The 27,060-nt window shown below is 33.9% G+C and overlaps 1 protein-coding gene and 1 long non-coding RNA gene across 4 annotated transcripts in view; one reads left to right on the top strand and one right to left on the bottom strand.

Annotated features, from left to right (window-relative positions):
* LOC143248640 (crustacean hyperglycemic hormone-like) lies at positions 1–17,018 on the bottom strand. 2 transcript variants are annotated; one of them, XM_076497157.1, is made up of 3 exons: positions 16,864–17,018; positions 4,187–4,389; positions 1–387 (listed from the first exon to the last, which is right to left on the bottom strand). In XM_076497157.1, the coding sequence occupies exons 2-3, from the start codon at positions 4,387–4,389 to the stop codon at positions 273–275; spliced, it is 318 nt and encodes a 105-aa protein (XP_076353272.1). In that variant the 5' UTR covers positions 16,864–17,018; the 3' UTR covers positions 1–272. The 2 variants fall into 2 exon arrangements, with proteins under 2 accessions (XP_076353272.1, XP_076353273.1); XM_076497158.1 differs by lacking the exon at positions 16,864–17,018 and adding an exon at positions 8,391–8,496.
* LOC143248641 (uncharacterized) overlaps positions 13,780–27,060 on the top strand; it is a 24,840-nt gene continuing 11,559 nt past the window's right edge. For both annotated transcript variants that reach the window (XR_013027125.1, XR_013027126.1), the window contains exons 1-2: positions 13,780–14,544; positions 15,256–15,395. This is a non-coding gene — a long non-coding RNA (uncharacterized LOC143248641). The remainder of the gene's footprint in view (positions 14,545–15,255; positions 15,396–27,060) is intronic.

Below are 27,060 nucleotides of genomic sequence, written 5' to 3' on the forward strand. Positions count from 1 at the left end.
TTCTTGTATGTTTTCTTCAATATCTGTTTTACACACTGTTTAAACGCTTCCATTCTTATCCTGTGTTGTTAGCAGATACTTAGTGTCCAAGGTTTCAAATAAATAAATAAATAAATAAAAGTATCGACACATTACAACATCGCCACTAGAATTACTCTAAATGTAATTCTAAAACAACAACAACGCAATGAAATAAGTGATAATGGTCGTGGCTTAAATAAAGACGAACATCGATTTAGAAGATAGAGCGGGCTGTTCTCGAGGTATTGTAGTTATTTCTTCTTTCCATACAAGTAATCTACAAAAGAGTCGAGCTTTTGCTGTTCAGGATCCAGCAACAAGGCAGAGACACAATCTGGAAACATGTCGTTATTAAAGCAGTTGAACCTAAAAAAACAGTAACAACAGAATTATTTGTATTAACCTGTATGAATTTCTCTTTGTAGAACATTTTAACGGGATAGCCTAATCTAAATATAATGGCACAAGGTTAATAGTTAAAAAATCTGCAAATAGAGATTGTAAATGAAGTAAGAAAACAAAGCTGGGGATAATTTTGACGTTATTTACTCAAATTACAAACCCCCTATTTTGGCCCCATGTTGTTACCTAGAACTACTTTTGGTGAGATCGAAATATGGGTTTGTCGTTTGGTTCAATAATGTTTACAGAATCTCTAACCTTGTTTCCTAACTTTTTTTAGGATCCCTATTTTTACTTGTTATGATAGCTAATTTTATATATTGTAATGATAACGAACATGCTTCCTAGTTGATATAGTTCATGATGATTCACTGTAGCTATTGACTATTTGATCGCATTATTTCAAGATGCAAAACTTTAAGCCGTTGCTGAAGATTTGTTTTATGGTTTCTGTGTAATTAAATTCTATAAATGTACATACGAGGGCTGTTCAAAAAATACGCGGACTGACGTCATAAAACAAAATGTACTTTATTTAGAAGTTACAGGTCTGGGACCCCTTCAAAGTACTCTCCTCCCCAACGCACACACTTATCCCAACGGTGTTTCCACTTGTTGAAACAGTCCTGGTACGCTTCTTTTGTAATGTCCTCCAGCTCCTTCGTCGCATTTGCCTTAATCTCGGGAATCGTCTCAAATCTTCTTCCTTTCAAGGGTCTTTTGAGTTTGGGGAACAAGAAAAAAATCGCAAGGAGCAAGCTTCAGGTGAGTAGGGGGGGGGGAAGAACAGTGATCGAGTGTTTGGCCAAAAACTCACGAGTTCTGAGGCACAAATTTCGCAGCAACGCGGTGCATCTTCAATTTTTCGGTCAACATCTCGTAACAAGATCCAACTGATATCCCACACTCTTCAGCAAACTCCCTGACAGTCAGACGTCGATTTGCCCGCACCAGGGTGTTGATTTTGTCGACGTGTGGGTCGTCAGTTGACGTGGAAGGACGTCCAGGACGCTCATCTTCTTCAATGGACTGTCGACCATCCTTAAAACGTTCATGCCACTTGAAACGTGTCGTACGATTCATAGCAACATCACCGTAAGGCGTGTTAAGCATAGCAAAAGTTTCAGTCGCAGATTTTCCAAGTTTAACACAAAATTTCACAGCAAGTCGTTGCTCCTTCAGGTCATTCATTCTGAAATCCGCCAAACGAAAAAAAATCGCACTTCACTTAAAACCGCGTAGCTAATACACAAATGAAGATATCTGCAATCGGGAAATGGCGTCGTAATCAGCTGATCTGTGAGAACCTAGCGACACCAAGCGGATTCCCCTGGAACCAACTGGAGCCGCGCAATTCAAACAGTCCGCGTATTTTTTTAACAGACCTCGTATAATGCATAGCATTGGGCAAATACGTCTTTAGGCTAAAGTCATAACCACCACTAATCACGTATAAAATTTTACCTGTATAGAAAAGCAGCGTTTCCAAGTAAAGCATATACGTCTAAAACATCTCTTTTCGCCCCCTAGTGGCACAAAGGTATGTTTGCGGACTCGCATCGTTAAAATCGAGTTTCGATACCTGTGGTGAGCGGAACACAGATAGCCCATTGTGTAGCTTTGTGCTTAATTCTAAAACAAACATCTCTTTTTACTAAAAATTCGTGTCTTTTTCAAGTAATTATTCTATCAATATGTGTAATAAAATTTAATATTATGTAAACTGACGTTTTTTACTCCTTTATTTCGTACGTAATATAGAGGTCGCTTCTTGAAGACACCGATTTTATAGTGTACAAAGCATTGAGTATCTACATGTTACAGTCAACTAATGTTCGTCTATTATTAGCTGTTATTCCTCAATTCACACGCCACTCAGCTTTCTTTAAGAACACTTGTAAGAAAGCTAACTTCAAGGGATAATGATAACACCGTTTACACTGGTATTATGATGTTTGTAGTTTATATAAAATATGAAAGAAACAAATCGAATTTTTAATACCCCTACGACCTTCGTAGTACCTTATTTAGTATTCTACAAAAGGTTTATCGATCTGTTTTTGTTGTTAACTGACAAATAAATATTAATGATGAGAAAAATTACAAACAGGACATTTTGAACGGATTTTCTGTTCTTTGTAAGTCTAACATTTGTGCATTTTTATACGTGTGTCCAGCAGACAGTATTAAAGGTTTTAAATCGTTGTTGAACCAAATCTTTACTGTTTGAAATGAGTTTCGCCCAAACGTAATGTTAAGGTTTTGTGTAGTTTATTGTGATCCATATTATAAACCTATGATATGGTTCATGATGAAAAAAAACAACAACAACACGGTTACATTTTTCCTTGCTTCCTATAAGCTGTGTCCTGATATATTAGGAAAATCTCAGAAAGTGTTTATTTAGAAGATTTTAGGAAACTACCCCATCTTGGACACAATAAACAAATCTCTGTTGCTTCACTAAATTGTGGCTGCTACACAAGTTTAACGTCTAGTACTGTCAGCAGCCTATTGAAAGAGTTGCCACTTAAACCTCTATTACTGAAAGCTTTATGTTTGTTTGTGAAAAAAAAAAGTTTTCAAGTGAAAGCCACACAATTGGCTAAGTGAGCTTTATCCACTGCGAGGAATCAACCACAGAATGTAGTGTTGGAAGCCAGTAAATTTACTGCCAACTCATTGGGGCTCCATGGTGGCTCAGCGTGAAGTTTTACAGCTTACAACAAAACCAAAACCCATACTATTGTTCTTAAATCAATTCATAATTCAAACCCAGTATTACTATCTTAAGTTAATTTAATGTATCAAAACCAATATTATTAGTTTTAAATTAACTTAATAAATTAAAAATAAGGTTATTCATTTCCGATCAGTTTGATAATTCTAAGTTTACAGTTAGCCCACACAGTATGATAACTTATGTTACTCTTTTTTTATTAATTGAAAAAAAGCCAAATTTTTTAATATTTTAACTAATATATGTGATTTGAAGAGAACATAAAACATCCTTCAACAAGATGAGACATTCTGCTGGAATAGAAAAAAAATAAAATAATTACATACCTATAGATTTATCATAATGTAAGAACAGGTTTCACTGAGAATTAATAAACTTTTATTATCCAAAATAATTTGAATTATTACACCGTTTTCAAATTTGTCATGGTTAATAATCATTAGATTGGTCTATGCATTATATATAATACCATGACTATTAGACCTGAACGTTGGCCTAGTGGACGCTAAATCTATCTGTGTATCATATGCTGTTATCTGATATGTATACCATGTCTAGTTGAACACAAACCCTTAACGTTGGGAAAGACCAATGGGAAGGCAGCTAGTCAACAGCAACCATCGCCAAGTCTTAGACTACTCAAATCGAATATTAAGATTTTACTGTCGCTCTCATAACACGACCAAGCTCCTAAGGTACGGCAAAGATATTCGAATCACGAGTCTTCAATATTGACAGTCTGGCACGGTAACCATCAGATTACACTAGTCTTTGAGACTAGTAATTTTGTATTACTTGTTTAGATACCTAATGTAAATGTAATAAACCTTATATGAAATTTTTCAGCGTAAAAATAAGAAGTAATCGATGGTGGGATTTTTTACTACCTGTGTGGTGTGGTTTTCGGTGTAAAAGGAAGCAACAGATAGTGGTATCTTACATTACTGGTGTAAAACCTGTATTTAATTTTCTTTGAATACTGAAAATTAGGCCTAAATCCAAAAATTCGGGAGTCTAGCATACCTGCAATCTTCCTGCACACTTGGAATTCTGTATAGGTTGTAACATTCTTCACATACTCGATTCAGTCGAGCAAACTTGGCCTTGTCATAAGTTCCCATACAACCCAATACAGAAAAACTTCGCTTCTGTAAAATCTTCTTCTTGGCCACCGTTGTGGAAAGCAACAGTATCATCAGGACGAAACGGAAATACTTTGCTGCCATCTAAACAATAAGAAATATGTAGATAAACTATCTTACGTTAATGTTAACTATTTTAAAATCATCTTTTATTTGTTTTGTTTGAATTTCGCACGAAGCTATACGAGGGCTATCTGCGCTAGCCGTCCCTAATTTACCAGTGTAAGACTAGAGAGAAGACAGCTAGCCATCACCACCTACCGCCAACTCTTAGGCTATTCTTTTACCAACGAATAGTTGGATTGATCGTAACATTATAACGCCCCCCACGGTTGAAAGGGCAAAAATGTTTGGTATGACGGGATTTGAACCCGCGACCCTCAGATTACAAGTCGAATGCCTTAACCCACCTGGCTATGCCGGGCCTGTCATTTCTTCTTGTTCGATGTTAAACATTTTACTTCAAGACATGAGTATCAGTTGTTCAAAGGCCAAACCACATGTACACTTTCAGTTACAATACAACCGGAAGTGAATAAAATTGTAGCGCATGCTAAAATAAAATAAGGAACTGGGGCTCGGATATCAGGCGAATTTTTAATGACGACAAAAAGTGATAATTATATGATGTGTCCAACACAGAGCCATAGTGGTCATATGAACACCAAGAAGTGCACAACGACCAGGAGTTGAAACGAAACACTAGGACGACAGTATTGTGGTAAAAATGTGATTTGTACATTATAAAATAAAATAAGATAAAAAGTATATGGTTGTGATAAAAAGTTACAGTTCAAGTTCTCGCAGTTCATAATTCGCTATAATAATTATACACTCTGTAAGATCATGACATATGAACTTGAAAAGCAAGAAATAAAAATATTTATTATTTTTAAATTTTGTGTTTTATTTACTGTTGAAGCAGAACATTTGGGGGGGGAAACTGCGGAAGTACATCTAATATTAGCTCAATGTTTAGGGCCTTAAAACCATGAACAGAGACCCGAATTAAAACCTAAACCTCGAATTTGAACCATTCAAATAATTTTAAAAATCTCTCTTAAATGATTTTGCAGTTCATCCCATCTCAACTAATTCTAATAGACTGAAACGTGCAATTGAGAAATGTTGCTTTCTGTCTTCTCGGCGTTTGGCTAAAGACCTAAGTGTGTCTTCCCATTGAAAAATAAAGTTGTAGTTGGCTAGGAACAGCATGAACCACTTTTACTGTCAGCGGAACTTTTATATTAAAACACTGCTCAGAGCCAGTCTCAGCAGGCGACACATACAGTTTTTCGGAACACGATATTAGCATATCTCAGCAGTACTCCCATACAATATGTTTTAAAGTAAAAATGGCTTTGATAGTGGTGTTCTGCAAAATTTTTAATATGAACCATGGGAACCACTGATTGCCTTATTAATAAGAATATGTGTATTATGTTTCTCTTAGAATTTAGTGTGTTACAAACTAAAATGAATTTATCAGCATACTGCTGGTAAAAGTGAGTCCAATTCTATAATTTAAAAATTTCTTTTTTTATTACAATTAATTTATTATGTGTTGAGAGAAAAAATGTCTGAAAAGAACTAAAAACTGCAAACCTGGAAAAAAAGAAAACTCTCGATTTTTTGATCATCTAGTTTGTACAAGTGAAATCCAGTTCCGAGATAGTTTGAATAAGCAAGTTGCACAAGGTACCTCCCTGACAAGCCGCCGATAAGGGAAGATAGTTATTTCTTGTATAGAAAATTATCCTATGTTCATTCAATAAAACTAGCCACAAACTGAACAAATTAAAAAAACAAAAATCTTATATAGACCATGAACACCAACAATGCAGTTAAGGGAGGAAAAACACTTAATAATGCAGTTTAAAAAAATGCTAGCAATGCAGTTTAAGGAAAACTTTCGTCGACAATGCAGTTAAAAAAAACTGATAAAAGTGAAGTTAAAGGTGAAAAATGTTGTCCAGAATGGTGTTGAAAATCAAAAGACGGTGTTTTCCTGTTCCTTGATATTACAGTGCAATAACACTTGCATAATGACTGCGTATCATATGAAAGGTAAGTTTTATGTATAATTAGCTGTCACACAACCTACGATGTGATAGTTATATACATGTATTTTCAAGAAGTATCAATAACTTATATTCAAATGTATTGCGCTATTGTCGATTTATTGAACAAATGTAGTAATGTAATACATGTAAATTATTAGTTGTTTCCCTCCAAAATTGCCCCCCCCCCCAATGGCACAGCGATATGTCTGCAGACTCACACCGTTACAAACCGAGTTTCAACACCCGTGATGCGCAGAGCATAGGTAGCCTATTGTGACAGCTTTGTGCTGGACTTCAAACAAACAAACAAATCCTTCACTATTAATGTGATATTTATTAAAATTCGTTTTCAAAAGCAAGATAATAATGATTTCATTCACGAATAAACAAATCACAATCGTGCCTAGAGAATGGGTAAACTTTCTTAGAGACTTGTGAAGTTGTGGGTCCATTTGTTAGCTTTCTTGAAGATTTGAGCAGTTGTGATTATATTTGTCAAAGATTCTTGGAGACTTGTGAAGTTGTAGTTCTGTTTGTTAAAGATTCTTGGAGACTTGGGCAGATGTGGTTTTATTTGGTAAATTCCTTGGAGTCTTGTGAAATTGTGGTTCCATTTGTTAAAGTTTCTTTAAGATTTATGAAGTTTTGGTTCCATTTGTTAAAATTAAAGTTTCTTTAAGACTTAAAATATTTGTAGTATTAGATGTAATACGTCATATTCACGTTATGTAGCTACCAATAGACATAACATCTTTCGATATGTATGAATCAGAAATACTGACTTAAAATAGCAATTAATTATTTGTTATGTATTACTTGACATGTCCTAAAACGATAATTGAAAACATTTCTTTGCTGTAACAGACACTGCTAGTAAGTTCCCTAGTTTGGGTGAATAGTTTGAAGTTAGTAGGGAAAGGATATCACAATGTCTTTCAAAGCACCCTCATAATAGGAAGACATTAAGTACATAATTGGTTACTTTTCGTATGTGTTTTTGACATTGACAATCTAGCGTAAATGCTTTTTTTTTGTTTCAAGTGAGAGTTGAAACGCTACAATCAAGGGGTTCTACTTCCAGTGGTGAACATAATAGATAGCTCAGTGTAGCTTTGATCTAAAACAAACAAACAAAATATTAAACTGATATATTTAAGATCTAAAAGTGGACATTTCCTGGATGAAGTAGTGCCATTTCCTTCTTACATCCAAATCAAAATTATCTTTCGCGATATTTCCTTTAAAGATTTGAAGGTGTTTGTGTTTTGTTTTTGTTTTAACTTGTAAAGTCGATTCACTAAAGTTTCTCACTAGAGGTGAAAACAATGAAAATGAATATTTTTATGTGGGTCTTTCCATCATTGAAAGCTTGTAATGATGGAAGACCAACTACGTGTGATTATTTTAAAAAGAAAAAAGTGAAGTCCAGAGATCGTTAACTTTGTTTTTAGTCTAATAAGCTCGGGATTTGTTCAATAAAGCATTAGTAAAACGTAAAACATGCAAATGTGGATAACGTTTAACGTTTTATTTGATGGTTGCAAGAGAACTAATCCACACGATTTAATGAAATCTATAGAATATAGGGGTGTATTTCACTGACGGAAAGAAGGGATAAATCCACTAAACTAATTCATACGATTTAAAGAAATCTATAGAATATAGGAGGCTATTTCACTGACGAAAACCAGAGATAAATCCCCTAAACTAATCCATAGAATCTGATGAAATCTCTGAAATTGTGGATCTCAGATATTGTTTTCATCACAGACCATCTGTTTTTTTCTTTATCTCGGTGGATCACAATGGGATTATAGACTGTGCTGACGTTTCCTTTCCATAATTATGCAATCTGTCGAAAGACCAGAGACTGAGAACTTCTGTTCTAGAATGTATAAAACCAGTAACATACTTGATAACACAAGTCTTCAAATCCAACACTGCTCTCAGCTTTAAAAACAACAACACAGACATAAGTCTTCTATATGAATAAAATATTGTTTAAATCAGGGTCTTACTTACCTCATTAAACTTTCAAAGACCGAATAGCAGGACTGGCAACCAACCACAGCACACACTAACGTATTGCTTTATTGACCAAACTACTAACTGTTACCGAACCTCCAGTTTATAAGCTATATATGAGTGTGTAAGTGTTTGCGCGTGAAAAACTTGATTGTCACGTCACTGGAAGGCGGGTCTTTGAAATCATACACATAAACGTTGATTTGGTAAAAAAATGATTATTATTTTTTGATTTTGAAACGCTGATTATAGTAATAATGTTTGATTGTTTCTAAGCGCAAAGCTTACAATACGCTATTTCTTCGCTGCTCACCACAAGTATGGAAACCCGGTTTATAGCGTCGTAAACCTGCAGACTTACATCTGAACTATGTAGTAACAAGAATTTTTGTTTTATTTTCTTTCAGTTTTGTGAAAAGCTACACGAGGGCTATCTGCATTAACCGCCCCTAATCTAACAGTTTAAGAGGGAAGGGAAGGGGTTCGGATCCCCGTAACGCAAAACATGCTCGCCCTTTTAGCAGCAGGGGCGTTATAATGTTTCAATCAATCCCACTATTCGTTGGTAAAAAAGTAGCCCAATAGTTGGCGGTGGGTGGTGATGACTAGCTGCCTTTCCTCTATTCTTACGCTGCTAAATTAGAGATGGCTAGCACAGATAGCTCTCGCGAAATTCAAAACAAACTAGAGGGAAGGCATCTAGTCATCATCACTCATCTCCAATTCTTGGGCTACTCTTTTATCAATGAATAGTGGGATTGACTAAACATTGTAATGCCCCTACGGTTGAAAGGGCTTGCATTTTTGGTGTGACGGGGATTCAAACCCGTGATCCTTAGATTACGAGTCAAGCAACCTAACACCTAGCTATGCCGATCCAAGTAGTAAGAAACGGATAACTTTTTTGCTTTCACAGAAAAAGTGGACTTTCTATTTCATTATCTTGGACTTTGGTTTAAGGAGAGGTGAAAAACCTAAAATCAATTACTTTAGTCAGATTTATAGTTTCAAATCTTTACTAAACAAACCCAGAAAGAACTCAAGGAAAAACGTCTGAATTTTAGTTCAGGCTTAAGTATTAATACTCTATTTTAACCCAAAGTGGTCGTCTTAAAAAACACGATCCAACACCTCAGTCCCACATGTCGGAAGATCAATCCAGTGATATCACTCTTATGTCTGACCTTTGTGGATTCTGATGATATATACAGTAGATAGGAAAATAACAATGATAAATACAGCTGTACCCAAAACACTTTATCAGGCTATAATTAATTTACTGCGTTTAAAGTTAGTGTATTCACGAAATGTTCAGATTTTCACTGTGGAAATGAAAGCCACCTGTCGTCAACTTCGTATTTTTTCATTCACAGAGTGAAAAAGATAGAGAGATCAATTCTGGTTATTTTCCTAATGATAAAATAATAGTGCGAAACTAAGTTTTCTAAAAATAGTTTTTTTGTATTGGTAGAATAGATACGATACTATAGGTTTACAGTGGGGATATAGGGCTAAAAATAGGTTCTTGTGTTGGTAGAATAGATACGATACTATAGGTTTACAGTGGGGATATAGGGCTAAAAATAGGTTCTTGTGTTGGTAGAATATGTACGATACTACAAGTTTACAGTGGGGATATAGGGCTAAAAATAGGTTATTGTGTTGGTAGAATATGTACGATACTACAAGTTTACAGTGGGGATATAGGTTTGATTCTACATTGAACATACGGAATAATTCAAAGAATTATTGACGAACAAGAAACTGTAATTTCGCATTCTTATATTTAAATTCTGAATAATTTCTCTTGAGCGTTAATATACTGTTAGAAATCAAAAAAATTGAAAATTATTAGAAATCTTCAGGTGTTTTGAATGATATCTGTTTGTTTTTTAAATTTTACATAAAGCCCTCGATGACTATCAACGCTAGCCGTCCCTAATTTTGAAATTATAAACTAGAGAGAAGACAGCAAGTAAACACCACCCACTGCCAACTCTTGGGCTATTCTAAACGGCCAAATCAGGTTTTCAGGTTTCAAATATAAATGTCCCAATTTTTAAGTTACTGACCAGCCAACTAGTATCACACGCCTCCACAACTGCTTTGTTCAACTGTTTAAAGAGAATAACAGAATTGACTGTTACCTTTATAATGCAACTCAGCTGGACATACGTGGTATATTAACCAACATTGCGTCTCGAGCCATAGACCCTTCGAATTATAGGTCGATACGTTAACCACTAAGCTGCGCTCGGCTGTCTAAGTAATTATTTTGAGATACATAAGCTTTGTATAACGGTTTGTTTGTTTTTTCACTAAATAAATTAACGAATGAGCTTATTATGTCACTCACGTGACGCTAACAGCAAAAGGCCTTTAAAGAGCTCATTAGTAATGATGCATGTGATATTGACCTGAATGGTAGCGCAGAAGTGGTTACAGCTCTTGTAAGTTTCATGTATTGCTATGTACTTAAATAATACTTTGTTTGTTTGTCATTAAACAAAGACCTAAAACAATGGGCTATCTATGTTGCGCCCACCATGGGTATCGAATCTTGAATTTTAACGCTATAAACTATCATGCTCACCGCTAATACACTGGGAGCATTTAAAGAGTCATTATGATCATGAAGTTAATTAGCATCTGTGTTCTGTACAAATTATTACTATTTACACGAAACAATGATCGCTGTTATTAATGTAATTACTAAAAAGTTCACCAAAAAGAATTAAGAATATCTGTTATCAGATTTCACGTATGTTTGGATTTTCTTAGTAAAAGTTGTCTTTCACAAACGATGCCGCAAGATTAACCGCCATTTCTCAAAAACACATTTTTCGACTCTTGTGTGTAGTTGTTTCGTTGGCTGACAAATCGAGAAGCGAGACTAACGTTCCGCTATTACGTTGCTTTGATCACGTATTTCTATATATAAGTGTTAGGTTTAATCTCCAACATTCTCGGAGTCTTAATCTCCTACGTTCTAAGATAATCTCTTAGAAAATATTCAGTTACAAGCTAGGCCTACTCATTGTCTGGCTCGTAATTTACAGCAGATTAACACGAAGTTAATAATAGATCGGGACTCGTTGAAAGCGGTCACACTCATTGCCAATTTTGAAACTGTTTTTGGAATTTCGCACAAAGCTACTCGAGGGCTATCTGTGCTAGCCGTCCCTAATTTAGTAGTGTAAGACTAGAGGGAAGGCAGCTAGTCATCACCACCCACCGCCAACTCTTGGGCTACTCTTTTACCAACGAAGAGTGGGATTGACCGTCACATTATAACGCCCCCACGGCTGGGAGGGCGAGTATGTTTGGCGCGACTCGGGCGCGAACCCGCGACCCTCAGATTACGAAGTGCACGCCTTAACGCGCTAGGCCATGCCGGGCCCCCCCAATTTTGAAACACTAAATCATTAACTTATTAAAAAAGTATTGTAACTTTCTTACCAATTTTCTCACAAATTATCAATCTCACAGTTTATCCAATATTAAGATTATTTAATCTCATAATTTATCTAATCTTAAGATTATCTAATCTCACAGCTTATCCACTCTAAAGATTATCTAATTTTACAGTTCACCCAATCTTATGGTTATCAAATAGACTAATAAAACACTACGTATCAACGTCTATCTGTTGAATTTTCAAAACAGGATTGTAAAAACATCGTATTTATCAGTGACAAAGGAGTAAAATGTGGTTAAAAATACCTCAAGTTTTTTAAATTACTTCTGTGTACTGATGTGTGTTAAAGGTTTTTACTTGTTTCTGATAAGGTAACAAACATACAAAAAATCCACTGAATGTTTTGTCACAATATGACAAAAATTTAATAGAAGTTTTGTTGTGTTCACATTTATTTATTATTGTTAAGCACCAAACTAACTCACTTGTTATATATTTTAATCAATATACAATTGCTTAAGCTTACACAATAAAACGACTACACAATAGGAAATCTATACTACGTCCACTAGGGGGTTCCGAAATCTGGTTTTTAGGGATATACACTTTCTGACTTACCGCCAGCCACTGGGGAGATACAAGAATCAAATGAAACAACGTAATATTGTAACCAAAACAACCATTCCGTCAAGGAACTAACGTCATTACGTATAAGTTTTTGTTTGTTTAAATAACGTTTTCTTTCAGATATCATAAAACAATACAAAAGATAAAACTTTATCTGAACATTATTTTGGTGCTGAGGTTGACTAGAAAGATCAGTCCAGGCCATTTGTACTATTCGATAGGTTAAAATAAAGCGTGAATTTCCCCTAAGGTTCGTTTTCTGAACTTGCTTTTAAAGTTTTGAAATTGAAATGTATCTAACGGTCAGTGACCCTCAAAGAACATTTTATATAATAACTCAAAACTGTTTCCAGCTAAGTGTCCGTTCCTTTAACAATGAGAAGTGACAATAGGTGGCGCTAAATTAAAGTGCTCAGCGTGCGTGTGTATGTGTGGAGTCAAATAGACGTTACGAAACGTGCTCTCAAGCTGTGTTAATTTAATCGGTGTAGGGTCTACATTCGTGGAATTGAAGTTTAAACAGTACGCTGCTCAACTGCTCTAAAAGCTTTATCAGGAAAACTAAGTTTTGTATTTCTCAGTTTGGCTGCTAGTGACGTCAAACTGTAGTAACTGCAGGTATGATTTCACTTTTTTTTTTTCCTGTTAAATCCAGTAATCACCCACTTGCATTTTCAGTGTCTTAGGAAACAGATTCTACATAAAGATTTCTTTGTACAACTATAACACTACGCACGAGGGCTACAAGTAATCGGTTTTTTATTATTATTCTAGAAAATGAGAATAAAAAATACAGAAGCGATCAGACAGAATTCAGGGAAGTATACACAAACGAAATAACAGAAATTTCATTTGTCGGAATTCTGTTTTTTCTTTATCTTTTTTTTTTTAAATACGAACTCTTAAGTTATGTCAAAGGGAAAATAATGCCTTAGTTACACCACAAAGCTAAGCCTCGTACTACATGGCAATTTAAGTTACAGAGGGTGGCATTATACACTTTTAAAATCTATTTAAAAATAATAATTTAATTTGTCAAATAATATTTATTAAATACAAAAATTATGAAAGCTTAATGAAGTCAGTCAGTACCGATGTCGTTGCATCGAATAAGAGTGTAATTTGTAAAATATTTTCTACAAAGTTACAAATTTATCTGAATGATTTTTTTTTCATTTTCAGAGTAATATTGACCGAGATATTTTACACTTAAATTAAAACGAAGCATTTCCCAAGGATGTTTATGCTTTAAGACGAAGCTCTTACCAAGAACTTGTACATTATAAAACAAAACACATACCAGGATTCTACATATAGTATGTGAGACAAATATCAAATTTTTATTAAGAGACCCATATTTCTATAAAGCAACACAAAAATTGAGTACGTTATATTAAAATAATTTTCGAGCCTCATTATGTCGTTATAGTTCATGCTGCCATGTACGATCATGTTATGTCTGACGCTATGCATTTTATTGAAAATGACTCCGTTATAAGACTGTCATGTCCAAAGTGCACAATACCTCCCCGCATGTTTTTCTCTATCCGTCTTGTAAACAATGGCAGTGGTTTACCAGCGCCTATTTTAACAACATTATCGTGCAGAAATCCAATGGAGCTGAGACCAGCAACTTGGAATAATATAAATACCTATTTCATTCCCCAACTGCTTGAAGTATGAGACGGCTCAAAGAGAGAGTTTGACTGGAAGACTTATTTTGGTGGCCAATAACGTATTGGCCCTATTCCCAGGCAGAGATTTATTATTATTATGTTGCGAACTATTGTCTGGTGCACGTGAACAAGACTTTTGCCTCTGGCCTTTGTATTCACGAATTCTCACCTGTTACAAGATGCTGCTCTTTGCTTACCACAGTAAGGATACGACTTGTTGAAGATCCCTTTATCGACAGTCGTGGTGATTCAAGTTGATGTTTTCCAATGTTATTATGTAAAAGGGATATCTTCGTCTCAGAAATTATAGAGTCCTCATCTGAACACATCTTTATGATCGAGTATTTGAATATTTAGCGATTGAAAAGGCTGTTACGCATCCGTTCCAAAGATGGTGAATTTTTAGTGATTTTAAACTACGTACGTAACGGTAAGCAATGTCAAAATTTAGTTTTGATACATACCGTTCCATCGTGACTTTACATCGGTTGTTGTTTTGTTGTGATATCTGAATTTCATATTCAGAATATTATATTATATTAATGTTAAAATCTTATGAACACACCTATAGCTCTAGTAGATAGTATACAAAACAAATCCTAAAGTTTATGTATCCAAAGATGTAATTGTTTGCATTTTTTATGATTAGCGGTCATAACAGTACGAAAACTGTAAAACAAAATTTAAAATACCGTGGGCTGATTGAACTTTTATAGATTACTTTTCATGAGATTAATTATTAGTAATAAAGTAATTAATTCTTTAGTATAGTGGTTCCCAAACAGTGACAAGTTGAGGGACGATCTTATTTTGGAGTGAGGCGTGAGAAGCGCCAAGGAAACTTTTCGTTTTCTTAGCGCTAAGTTCATCGTTGTCATTACTGGATTTGTGTTGGATTTTTTTTTTTTAGGAAGAGTGTATTATAAAGAAGAAAAAGGAAGCGCTTCCTAAAAACATTTGAAAAGCACTGTTTTAGTGAACAGTGTATTACTATACGTTGTGTTCAGAGTAGCATGGCTAACATAGTAACTCCTTTACTCTTCCTCCTCATAGGGTATGGTTAGTGAACAGTGTATTAGTATACGTTGTGTTCAGAGTAGCATGGCTAACATAGTAACTCCTTTACTTTTCCTCCTCATAGGGTATGGAAGCTGACATTACATTAAGAGAGAGAATCAGGTAATCGCTAGTGTAGGGCTGGTCTACAGAAGATAGAAACAGTAAAGGACCAAAACTTGTTACTTCCATGTTTTCATTAGGATTCTTCAACGTGATTGAATGGTAAGGCTGTGGCTTATAACGTTAAAATAAGAGTTTCGATACCCGTAGGTTTGCGCTTAACAACAAACAAATCAAACTCAGTGTTGTAAGGTCGGATACAGCTGTCATAAAATAATTGTTATTGAAAGAAACAAAAAGCCTTCATTTTGATAAAGAAACATCATGTCTGAACTGATACGTATTACTCGTTTTACAAGACTTAACCTTGGAAAATAATGTGTAATTCGTAACGAACAAGTTTAACAAGTTCTGAACAATGAGATACGAAACGAAAAGGCCAAGTGATAAAGTATGCCATCTTTCAGTTTTCAAAATGAAAAAAATCTACTATCGTTGCTTGATCGATAGATGTATTCCTGACAGAAATAAGTTGGATTTAAGTGCGGTGTACTGCGATGAAGCACTTTAATGTTGGTAGGTCCAAATTTATAACAAGAGTGATCAGACAGATGTCGCCATATCACGCTAAAACACTAACCTAAACATAAAACAAGTGTTAAAAGACCAAGGGTGGGGACTGTGGGTAGCATTCTCAAACGATGTTAACTGAAAATATATTCATAACTTGTATCTGCTTACAAGTTCACAAACTTCTTTTATATTACCAAATCTACTAACCTAGTATATTATTGTACAGTAATTAACCTGATCTCATATATTGTTGTACAGTAATTAACCTGATCCATTTGTTTTACAGTAGCTGATCTGATACATTGCTGTACAATAACAAACTCAACACAGTGTTTAACAATAGTTGATCTGATACACTGTTTTACAATAACTAACCTGACACAGTTTTACAATAACTAATCACATACAATGTTTTACAGAAACTAACCTGACACATTGTTGTACAATGACTAGCCTAATATATTGTTTTACAATAACTAACTTGGCACAATGTTTTACAATAATTAACCTGATACAATGTTTTACAAAAACTAACCTGACAAATTGTTTTCAATAACTAATCTGACACATTGTTGTACAATGACTAGTCTGATACATTGTTTTACAATAACTAATCTGACACAATGTTTTACAATGACTAACCTGACACATTCATTTGAAAAATGAACTATAGCATATTTTGCATATATCAGTAGAGAAAAGTAAAGTTTGTAATTAACATACCATTTTTTATTTATCTTATGCTGTATTTAAGTTATTAGACAAGTCTGTAATGAGTAGGTTTCATTTTTCTTTTCATGTTTTGACCGGATATTTTCTACAAAATTGAGTGTAAGCGAAAAATCAGAAGTAGGATAGAATGTGAGAAACGAAATTTGAGTAAAAATATATATGAAAAACTAACTCGATACATTTAACGTTTTAAAGAGAAAAGAAAAATACCCCCCCTCACCCAGAATAACTGTAAATACTATGAACTAATACCCACAAATATATATATTTAATTTTGTATCAAATCCAAGATTTATTAAAGAGAATTATTTAGTGCTGTACTAACCTCAGTTGTGAGTGCAGAGAACACTTGGAGACGAGGAGTTTAGGATTGGTAAGATATAAAGTTCAGCTTATATATAGCAGAAAGTATCAGCGTTTAATGGCGCCCATTTATAGTGAATTTTAAATCCCGAGTGTAAGGGCTTGTCTGCAAAGAAGTGAATATTGAAAGCAGTACTAGCTATTCGAAATTAGTATTAACGAATGTTTGACTTGACATCGGATATTAGGTACTTTGAGGATGAGTCGGCTGTAACTTTATGCGTTCGTCTTAACATACTAACTAATCTCGCTCGATTACTTTATAATAGATATTAACCCTAATGACCTAGGCAACGTCGACACAGAAGAATGCTGCGCGAATCACAAACTACAGGCGTTGTGTTTAATAATGAACATCCGACAGTGACTTACTTTCTGTCAGCTAACGTTTCAGAAGATTCATGAGTTTTCCTGTTTATAAAAAAAACAAAACAAGATTTGAAACAGTTTATCGTGTATTCTGAAGAAAGTCAACAGAAATTGTTCTAGAGTTGTCATTTCACATGTGTGCACAGTCACGTGGCACATGTAATTGTGTGTTTATAATCACGTAACACATTTAATCAAGAATTTTAAATCCTGTGTTTACAGCCATGCGATCTCTTTAATCAAATGCTTAGAACAATGTGACACATTTAGCCGCGTAACACATTGATTCAGTGCTTAACTTGTCTGTATGACACAATAAATAGTGTTCATAATCGTATATTTACAAAACTGTGTCTCATTTAAACGTGTGCTTACAAAATCGTGTAGTCAAACTACGTAGAAACGTTTAAAAGTTTATTTCACCTCCGCATATATTTTGTTGTACAAGGTGGCTCGTACGTCCCTACCCATCCATATATCTTATGTATCCAGTGTACCGTCCCTCATTCTACGCTGCATAATATTATGCGACGCCATGTTCTGTGAGACATTTTCCTCAACATGGGCTTACATCGGCCATATTCCTCTAAAAAAAACAAACAAATTTATAATACATGCGTAACTGAATATAACATAATATCATATGGATGGGCAGGGACTTACGGGCCACCCTGTATATGCGGAGGTGATTCTTAATATTTTCAAGCATGTTACCCAAGGTTTCGTATTTGGTCAAGCTACATATTGTTATAAACTATATTTTAATGTGGTAAGTTAGTTGTAAACTAGAAGTTTTAGATTGTAATGATGGCGTTAAGATCAAAAGGTTTAATAACATAGGCTTAGAAAATTTAATAAAATAGGCTTAGAAAATTTTTAGAAATGTGACGTTAAAGATTGTAGTAAATTCGAAGGTAGATTAAATGTATGGGGTTCAGTGAACCACTAAAAAGTAGTGAAGAAGATATAGTTGTTTCTAGCAGATATCACAAATCAATCAATGTATTTTCGTTTCAGTCATAGTTTTGTTTTTAGAAGTGTCTGGATCTGTGTTACCTATCATGCATATTGAGTTACTTTTTAAATGCACGTTTATTAGCTTTCTATGTTTGTGTCGGTAACTCGGGTAGTGTAAACGTGGCTTGTAGGTTTGTAGAAACGTAATTTGTTATTGTTATGCCATGTTATTCCCATAAAAAAAAAAGATATCCACTGCTTCGTTTGTAGATTATAAAATGCATCTTTTATTTTAACATTGTGACTAGAAAAGAAGCCAGTTGAACATTACAGTCCACACATACAGAAAAGTACGATTTAGGCTTAGCAATGATAGTAAGTTGCAGAAAGACATCTCAACTTATTCTTAAAGCTAGCTTTCTAATTAGTTAATGCAAGAATATGGTTATCATAACAATTATAACTTCAAATTAACTTTTGCGTATTGATTTTAAGAATAAAAATAGTTTGTTCAACTAAAAACAATAGCCATAATAATCACTGGAGTAATGGATTGGATACTTAATTGGTGTGGGCGAATCACGGTCTTTCACTGTCTCCCATTAAGATGTTAACAAAGCTTTCAAACTTTGACTTTTCCTTTTCAAGCAACAGAACGTCAACACAGGCGGTAAACATGTCGTTCTTGAAACAGTTGGCCCTATAATAATATGAACATTTAGCAGTATATTAATTTGATAAAAAAAAAAGTAAAATATGTTTCGTGAAATGTGGTAAGATAATTAATTTAAAAATGATGTAAAATTAGAAATATATAAATTTGCAAATAGCCTGTAAATTGGTTTGAATTTTGTGCAAAGCTACACGAGGGCTACCTGCACTAGCCGTCCCTAATTTAGCAGTGTAAGATTAGAGGGAAGGCAGCTAGTCATCACCACCCACCGTCAACTCTTGGACTACTTTTTAAACAACGAATAGTAGGATTGATCGTCACATTATGACGCCCACACGACTGAAAGGGCGAGCATGTTTGATGTGACTGGAATTAGAACCCTCGACTCTCAGATTACGAGTCGAGCGCCTTAACCACCTTACCATGCCGGGCCAAGTCTGTAAAAAAATGTAGTGTAATATGAATAATATTTTATACGTTGTAATTTTCAACATGAACTACACTTTATGCGACACATGTGTCAAGTGGTTCGTTCAGCTACTCTTAAAATAACCAAATAGTGGATTTATCTCTCAAGTTATTGTGCCCCCACCATACATACACACAAGTAAAAATCTCACTTTTTTTAGTTTAATTAGAAGAAACTGATAATTGTAGCGTAATAATAGTTCATGGGAAATAAAGGACAGTGAATAATGTTACTTGAGTAGGTGACATTGAAAATTTATAAGCAACAACGAACTATATAAGACTATCAATAAGAACTTTAAGGGTGAGCAAGTTTTGTAGCTCAATTGAAAGTAAGAAATGAAAGATTAAAGAGATGTGAGCTTGTAGCGCCGTCTTTTGTTGGTAAGAAATCGTTAAAAGTCTTATGTATTTCAATAATGTTGAAAACTGTTTTCTGTGACAAAGAATCGTGTTCACACCAGTAGGCGTCGTGGATAGCCATATCTTGGAGACAGTAAAAAACAAAGAAAAACAATGATTTTGGAGACAATCTAACAAAGAAAACATGTTCTCACAAAAATAACTAGATCTTGGAGACAGTGTAACAAAGAAAAAACGCGTTCTCACAACAATAGCTAGATCTTGGAGACAGTGTAACAAAGAAAAAACGCGTTCTCACAACAACAGCTAGATCTTGGAGACAGTCTAACAAAGAAAAAACGCGTTCTCACAACAACAGCTAGATCTTGGAGACAGTGTAAGAAAGAAAAAACGCGTTCTCACAACAATAGCTAGATCTTGGAGACAGTGTAACAAAGAAAAAACGCGTTCTCACAACAACAGCTAGATCTTGGAGACAGTCTAACAAAGAAAAACGCGTTCTCACAACAACAGCTAGATCTTGGAGACAGTGTAACAAAGAAAAAACGCGTTTTCACAACAATAGCTAGATCTTGGAGACAGTGTAACAAAGAAAAAACGCGTTCTCACAACAACAGCTAGATCTTGGAGACAGTGTAAGAAAGAAAAAACGCGTTCTCACAACGATAGCTAGATCTTGGAGACAGTGTAACAAAGAAAAAACGCGTTCTCACAACAATAGCTAGATCTTGGAGACAGTGTAACAAAGAAAAAACGCGTTCTCACAACAACAGCTAGATCTTGGAGACAGTGTAACAAAGAAAAAACGCGTTTTCACAACAATAGCTAGATCTTGGAGACAGTGTAACAAAGAAAAAACGCGTTCTCACAACAATAGCTAGATCTTGGAGACAGTGTAACAATGAGAAAACGCGTTCTTATAACAATAGCTAGATCTTGGAGACAGTCTAACAAAGAAAAAACGCGTTATCACAACAATAGCTAGATCTTGGAGACAGTGTAACAAAGACAAAACGCGTTCTCACAACAACAGCTAGATCTTGGAGACAGTGTAACAAAGAAAAAACGCGTTCTCACAACAACAGCTAGATCTTGGAGACAGTCTAACAAAGAAAAAACGCGTTCTCACAATAATAGCTAGATCTTTGGGACAATCTAAGTTAGATATACTGTCCTGACAACAGATCGTAAGCCAACCTCGATCATGTATTACAGAAAGTCACTTTTACGTTTAACGGCCATATTGTAAAATATTTTTTATGTGCCAAGTGTTAACACAAAGGAACCCAACACAACTTATTATACTGATATAAACAGTTGCTCCTCCAGTAATTATCTATTTTAATTATCAACATAGAAAATTCGGCAAAAATTCCGGTACAAAATCAGGATTTTGACACGAACAGTTTCTTCCTTTGTAACTATCTATTTCAGTTATCAACATAGAAAATTCGGTTAAAACTCAGTACGAAAGATAACTTTATCATAACCAACTGGTTCACTTTGTCGCTTCCTTCATCAAAATAGCTCAGCTGTTGTTCTGGTTAAAAGTAAACAAACAAATAACGCCAATTGAGCTCATTACGAACATCCAAGAAGTAAACTTTGTACACCTAGCGGAGAAGTCCGCTACTAATGTTCATGAGATAAATATTAATCAAAACTATTAATTAATACTTTACAAGTAATTATGGTTTTGCTTTTTGTTAGTTTACTGTTATTTGATCTACGTATCTATTTGTTTGTCCGTCTGTTTAACCCATTGTAACAGAAACAACTGTAAATGCACTGATTTCGCAGTTTAAGTAAAACAACCTGCTTGCATATTTTGTAATAATCTGTTCTTTTGTTGGGTTTGGCTTGTTTTGAATTTCGCGCAAAGCTACACGAAAACTATCTGCGCTAATCGTCCCTAATTTAGTAGTGTAATACTAGAGGAAAATCAGCTAGTCATCACTACCCACCGCCAACTCTTGGGCTACTCTTTACCAACGAATAGTGGATTGACCGTGACGTTATAACGCCCCACGGCTGAAAGGGCGAGCATGTTTGGTATGACGGGGATACGAACTCGCTACTCTCAAATTACAAGTCGAGTGCCTTAATCACCTGGCCATGCCGGACCCTTCTGTTGGAATCTTCTATGAAACTTTAAAAGAATGAAATTTTTGTGTGTGTTTGTTACGTATCCAATAAATTGTTTTTGTTCGTAGTAACAATTTGTTTGGAATTAAGCACAAAGCTATAGAATGGGCTATCTGTTCTCTGCCTACCACGGGTATCGAAACCCGATTTCTAGCGTTGTGAGTCCGCGAACATGCCGCTGTGCCACTGGGGAAAACGTTGTAACATCTGTAGAGGTGTAACTGTAAATATCTCTTATGAACAAGACTTAGTCCTCACCGACACTTAAGTACGACTTCCGGTGCTACATACAGGTTGTAGCATTCTTCACAGACTCTGTTCAGACGAGCAAATTTAGACTTGTTGTATTCTCCTTTACAGCCAATGTCCCGAAAGGTTTCAATTGGATGGACCTCGTTTGAGCCATCCCAGAAGCGAAAATTGCTAGTAGCGTGACAACGACCAGAGCAAACACGCTGTTCCATCCGTGAATCATCTGTGAAAAAAAAAAAAAAAAGTTACGTTACAAAAACGAAATCTCAGGCTGTTTTATTTTATAAATATGAAAATTTAGGACGTTATTTATATCAGATCAGTTGGTGTGAGTTTTATAAACATGTAACGTTTCCTGATGACAAGACGTTATCTTAGAATGTTTTTGCTCACATATAGCATCCTCTTGGGAATTTCGTGGGTTAAATATAAAATTATTTGTTTATTTGTACAACAAAGCTCATAAACTTCAACACTGTATGTTAAAACTGGCATATTTACGAAACTATAACAACACAGAAACAATATAGCTGATGTATCACAATATTGTGACGTTAAGTAAAATATTGTTAAATTTACTGCACTACCGGTGACGTTAAATAAAAGATTGTTAACTTGACTACAATACCGGCGACGTTAAATAAAAGATTGTTTACTTGACTACAGTACCGGTGACGTTAAGTAAAACAATTGATATATTTACAATACCGGTAACGTTAAGTGAAACAATTGATAAATTTACTACAATACCGGTGACGTTAAGTAAAACAATTGATAAATTTACTACAATACTGATAACGTTAAGTGAAACAATTGATAAATTTACAATACCGGTAACGTTAAGTGAAACAATTGATAAATTTACTACAATAATGGTAACGTTAAGTGAAACAATTGATAAATTTACTACAATACTGGTAACGTTAAGTGAAACAATTGATAAATTTACTACAATACTGGTGACGTTAAGTGAAACAATTGATAAATTTACAATACCGGTAACGTTAAGTGAAACAATTGATAAATTTACTACAATACTGGTAACGTTAAGGAAACAATTGATAAATTTACTACAATACTGGTAACGTTAAGTGAAACAATTGATAAATTTACTACAATACTGGTAACGTTAGTGAAACAATTGATAAATTTACTACAATACTGGTAACGTTAAGTGAAACAATTGATAAATTTACTACAATACTGGTAACGTTAAGTGAAACAATTGATAAATTTACTACAATACTGGTAACGTTAAGTGAAACAATTGATAAATTTACTACAATACTGGTAACGTTAAGTGAAACAATTGATAAATTTACTACAATACTGGTAACGTTAAGTGAAACAATTGATAAATTTACTACAATACTGGTAACGTTAAGTGAAACAATTGATAAATTTACTACAATACTGGTGACGTTAAAGTAAATACGGTGTGTTTTCTGTACAGTTTGCTTCACCTCATTACTTCTTTCCATCGTGGTGAGTTAAAATTATCCGCCACATTAAAAAAACACATAAGTTCTGTTTTATAAAGTATTTAATATATCGTAAATTTAGGGTGAGATATAAACAAACATTATTTGCAAAACATATAAATGGTTAAGTTATAAAAACAGATGTTTAACGGCTGCTGATGAATGAATTACCATTAGCTCTCCTGTTTACCATATATTCCATGTCTTTGAATTGAAAAGATACAACTTGTTTTCAAGATTTAGATAAGTTTCTAAACAGCTATATTGTTAAACAGGTCTTACCTAAATAACCATTGTTGTTAAACACATATTATTTAAACAACTTTATTGTTAAACAGGTTTTACCTAAATAACCATTGTTGTTAAACACATATTATTTAAACAACTTTGTTATTAAACAGATATTACATAAACAACTTTATTGTTAAACAGGTCTTAGCTAAATAACCATTGTTATTAAACACATATTATTTAAACAACTTTGTTATTAAACAGATATTACATAAACAACTTTATTGTTAAGCAGGTCTTACCTCAATAACTTGTTTTTAAACAGATGTTCTCTAAACAACTTCGTTGTTAAATGTATCTTTTGTAAATAGCTTTGTTTTTAAATATATCGTATCTAATAACTGTTGTTGTAAAACAGATCTTGTGATTTCACCTTACTTTTCTGTTAGAACTAAAAGGTTATAGTATAGTATAGTATAGTATAGTATAGTATAGTATAGTATAGTATAGTATAGTATATAACCCATATTTAAGACAAGCATGATTTGAAAACAATTTCGAGGCGAAACATTTTCATTTAGCCATTTATTCTTGTAAGACTTTTAGTGAAACACTTTACAGTATAAGAAAGTTGAAACCTTACCTTGAAGAGTTAAGCTGGAAAGCAAACCAAGACTTTGTGAAGACAGGAAGAAAGGTTGTTTCCAAGGTCTAGTTTCCTAGAGATCTTCTGGTTTAAATACTCTCTCTTTCCACCATCCACGTGGAAAGGTGACGATGTACACCACGCTGAGAAAATTGTGGTTCTTTTGGAAATAAAAGGGACAAAAGTGGTTAGATGTACAAGATATCGTACGAGTGAGCTCATTTGTACCGCATTGTCCAACCCATCTCTCAGCAGAAGTTTCATAACTGAAGCCGTTTCAAACCTCCTTGTTCCATCTTTAACTCTTGGCCCACCTACTGGACTGTATTTGTACGATTCAAAACGTGCCTAATTATGTATGTTTAAATTTAGAATAATTACAGAGCATATAACTCAAAAAGGTATGAATGAAAACCACTATGGTGCTACTGTAGGATTGGAACCCCATGGATGAAGGAAACAGAAAAAAAAGCTGATCTCCACGTGCAGAATCTCATTGATTTTTGATATTTCTCCAAACATCGAAAACATTATCGAAATATTCTAAAAAATTTTGAAATCTGATTATTGTAGGTAGATATATGAGGTATATGGATTTCAGTATTGTTGAATGGCGATGGTCATTTCTAAAGATGTTTTACATCAAGGGTTAGTTGATTTACTTATCGGTTATTTCTCGAGGCTTCATAAATTATTTAAGACTAAACATTTTTACAAGGACAAAATAATGTTCAGATAATTTCACAAACTCTTTGTAGACTTTCATACATGTTGCTACTTCATTTAGAGCTTCATATAAAAACTAAACATTAATTAATGAATTTCCTGACCGAACATTTTCATTTTACCGTTTGTTTCTGTGACATTTTTACTGGAACATGCTGCGGTCTGAGAGAGATGTCACCTCACGGTAGAGAGTGAAGCTCAGAAACAGTAGCCATAGTGACTATAAGTTGATAGCAGCTACAGTTACTTTGAAACTGTAGTAGTTATAGTCATTATAAATCGGTTGTAGTTAAAGTTACTTTCAAACTGTACTAGTTATAGTCAATTTAAAACGATTGTAGTTATAGTTACTTTAAAACTGTAGTAGTTATAGTCATTTTAAAACAGTTGTAGTGATAGTTACTTTAAAACTGTAGTAGTTATAGTCATTTTAAAACAGTTGTAGTGATAGTTACTTTAAAACTGTAGTAGTCACAGTCATTTTGAAACGGTAGTAATTATACTCACTTTAAAAGTGTAGTACTTATTGTCATTTTAAAACGGTTGTAGTTATAGTTACTTTAAAACTGTAGTAGTCATAGTCATTTTAAAACGGTTGTAGTTATAATTACTTTCAAACTGCAGTAGTCGTAGTCATTTTAAAACGGTTGTAGTTATAGTTACTTTAAAACTGTAGTAGTCATAGTCATTTTAAAACGGTTGTAATTATAGTTACTGTAAAATTGTAGTAGTTATAGTCATTTTAAAACGGTTGTAGTTATAGTTACTTTAAAACTGTAGTAATTATAGTCATTTTAAAACGGTTGTAATTATAGTTACTGTAAAATTGTAGTAGTTATAGTCATTTTAAAACGGTTGTAGTTATAGTTACTTTAAAATTGTAGTAGTTATAGTCATTTTAAAACGGTTGTAGTTATAGTTACTTTAAAACTGTAGTAGTCATAGTCATTTTAAAACGGTTGTAGTTATAATTACTTTCAAACTGCAGTAGTCGTAGTCATTTTAAAACGGTTGTAGTTATAGTTACTTTAAAACTGTAGTAGTCATAGTCATTTTAAAACGGTTGTAATTATAGTTACTGTAAAATTGTAGTAGTTATAGTCATTTTAAAACGGTTGTAGTTATAGTTACTTTAAAACTGTAGTAATTATAGTCATTTTAAAACGGTTGTAATTATAGTTACTGTAAAATTGTAGTAGTTATAGTCATTTTAAAACGGTTGTAGTTATAGTTACTTTAAAACTGTAGCAATTATAGTCATTTTAAAACGGTTGTAGTTATAGTTACTTTAAAACTGTAGTAGTCATAGTCATTTTAAAACGGTTGTAGTTATAATTACTTTCAAACTGCAGTAGTCGTAGTCATTTTAAAACGGTTGTAGTTATAGTTACTTTAAAACTGCAGTAGTCGTAGTGATTTTAAAACTGTAGTAGTCATAGTCATTTTAAAACGGTTGTAGTGTAGCTACTTTAAAATTATAGTAGTAATAGCTACTTTTAAACTGTAGTAGTTACAGTTACTTTAAAACTATAGAAGTTATAGTTATTTTAAAACGGTTGTTGTTATAGTTACATTAAAATTGTAGTAGGCATAGTCATTTTAAAACTGTAGTAGTTATAGTCATTTTAAAATGGTTGTAGTTATAGTTACTTTAAAACTGTCGTAATTATAGCCATTTTAAAACGGTTGTAGTTATAGTTACTTTAAAACTGTAGTAGTCATAGTCATTTTAAAACGGTTGTAGTTATAATTACTTTCAAACCGCAGTAGTCGTAGTCATTTTAAAACGGTTGTAGTTATAGTTACTTTAAACTGTAGTAGTCATAGTCATTTTAAAACGGTTGTAAT

This window comes from Tachypleus tridentatus, chromosome 4 (assembly GCF_004210375.1).
Source record: "Tachypleus tridentatus isolate NWPU-2018 chromosome 4, ASM421037v1, whole genome shotgun sequence".
In the NCBI taxonomy this organism is placed as follows: domain Eukaryota; kingdom Metazoa; phylum Arthropoda; class Merostomata; order Xiphosura; family Limulidae; genus Tachypleus; species Tachypleus tridentatus.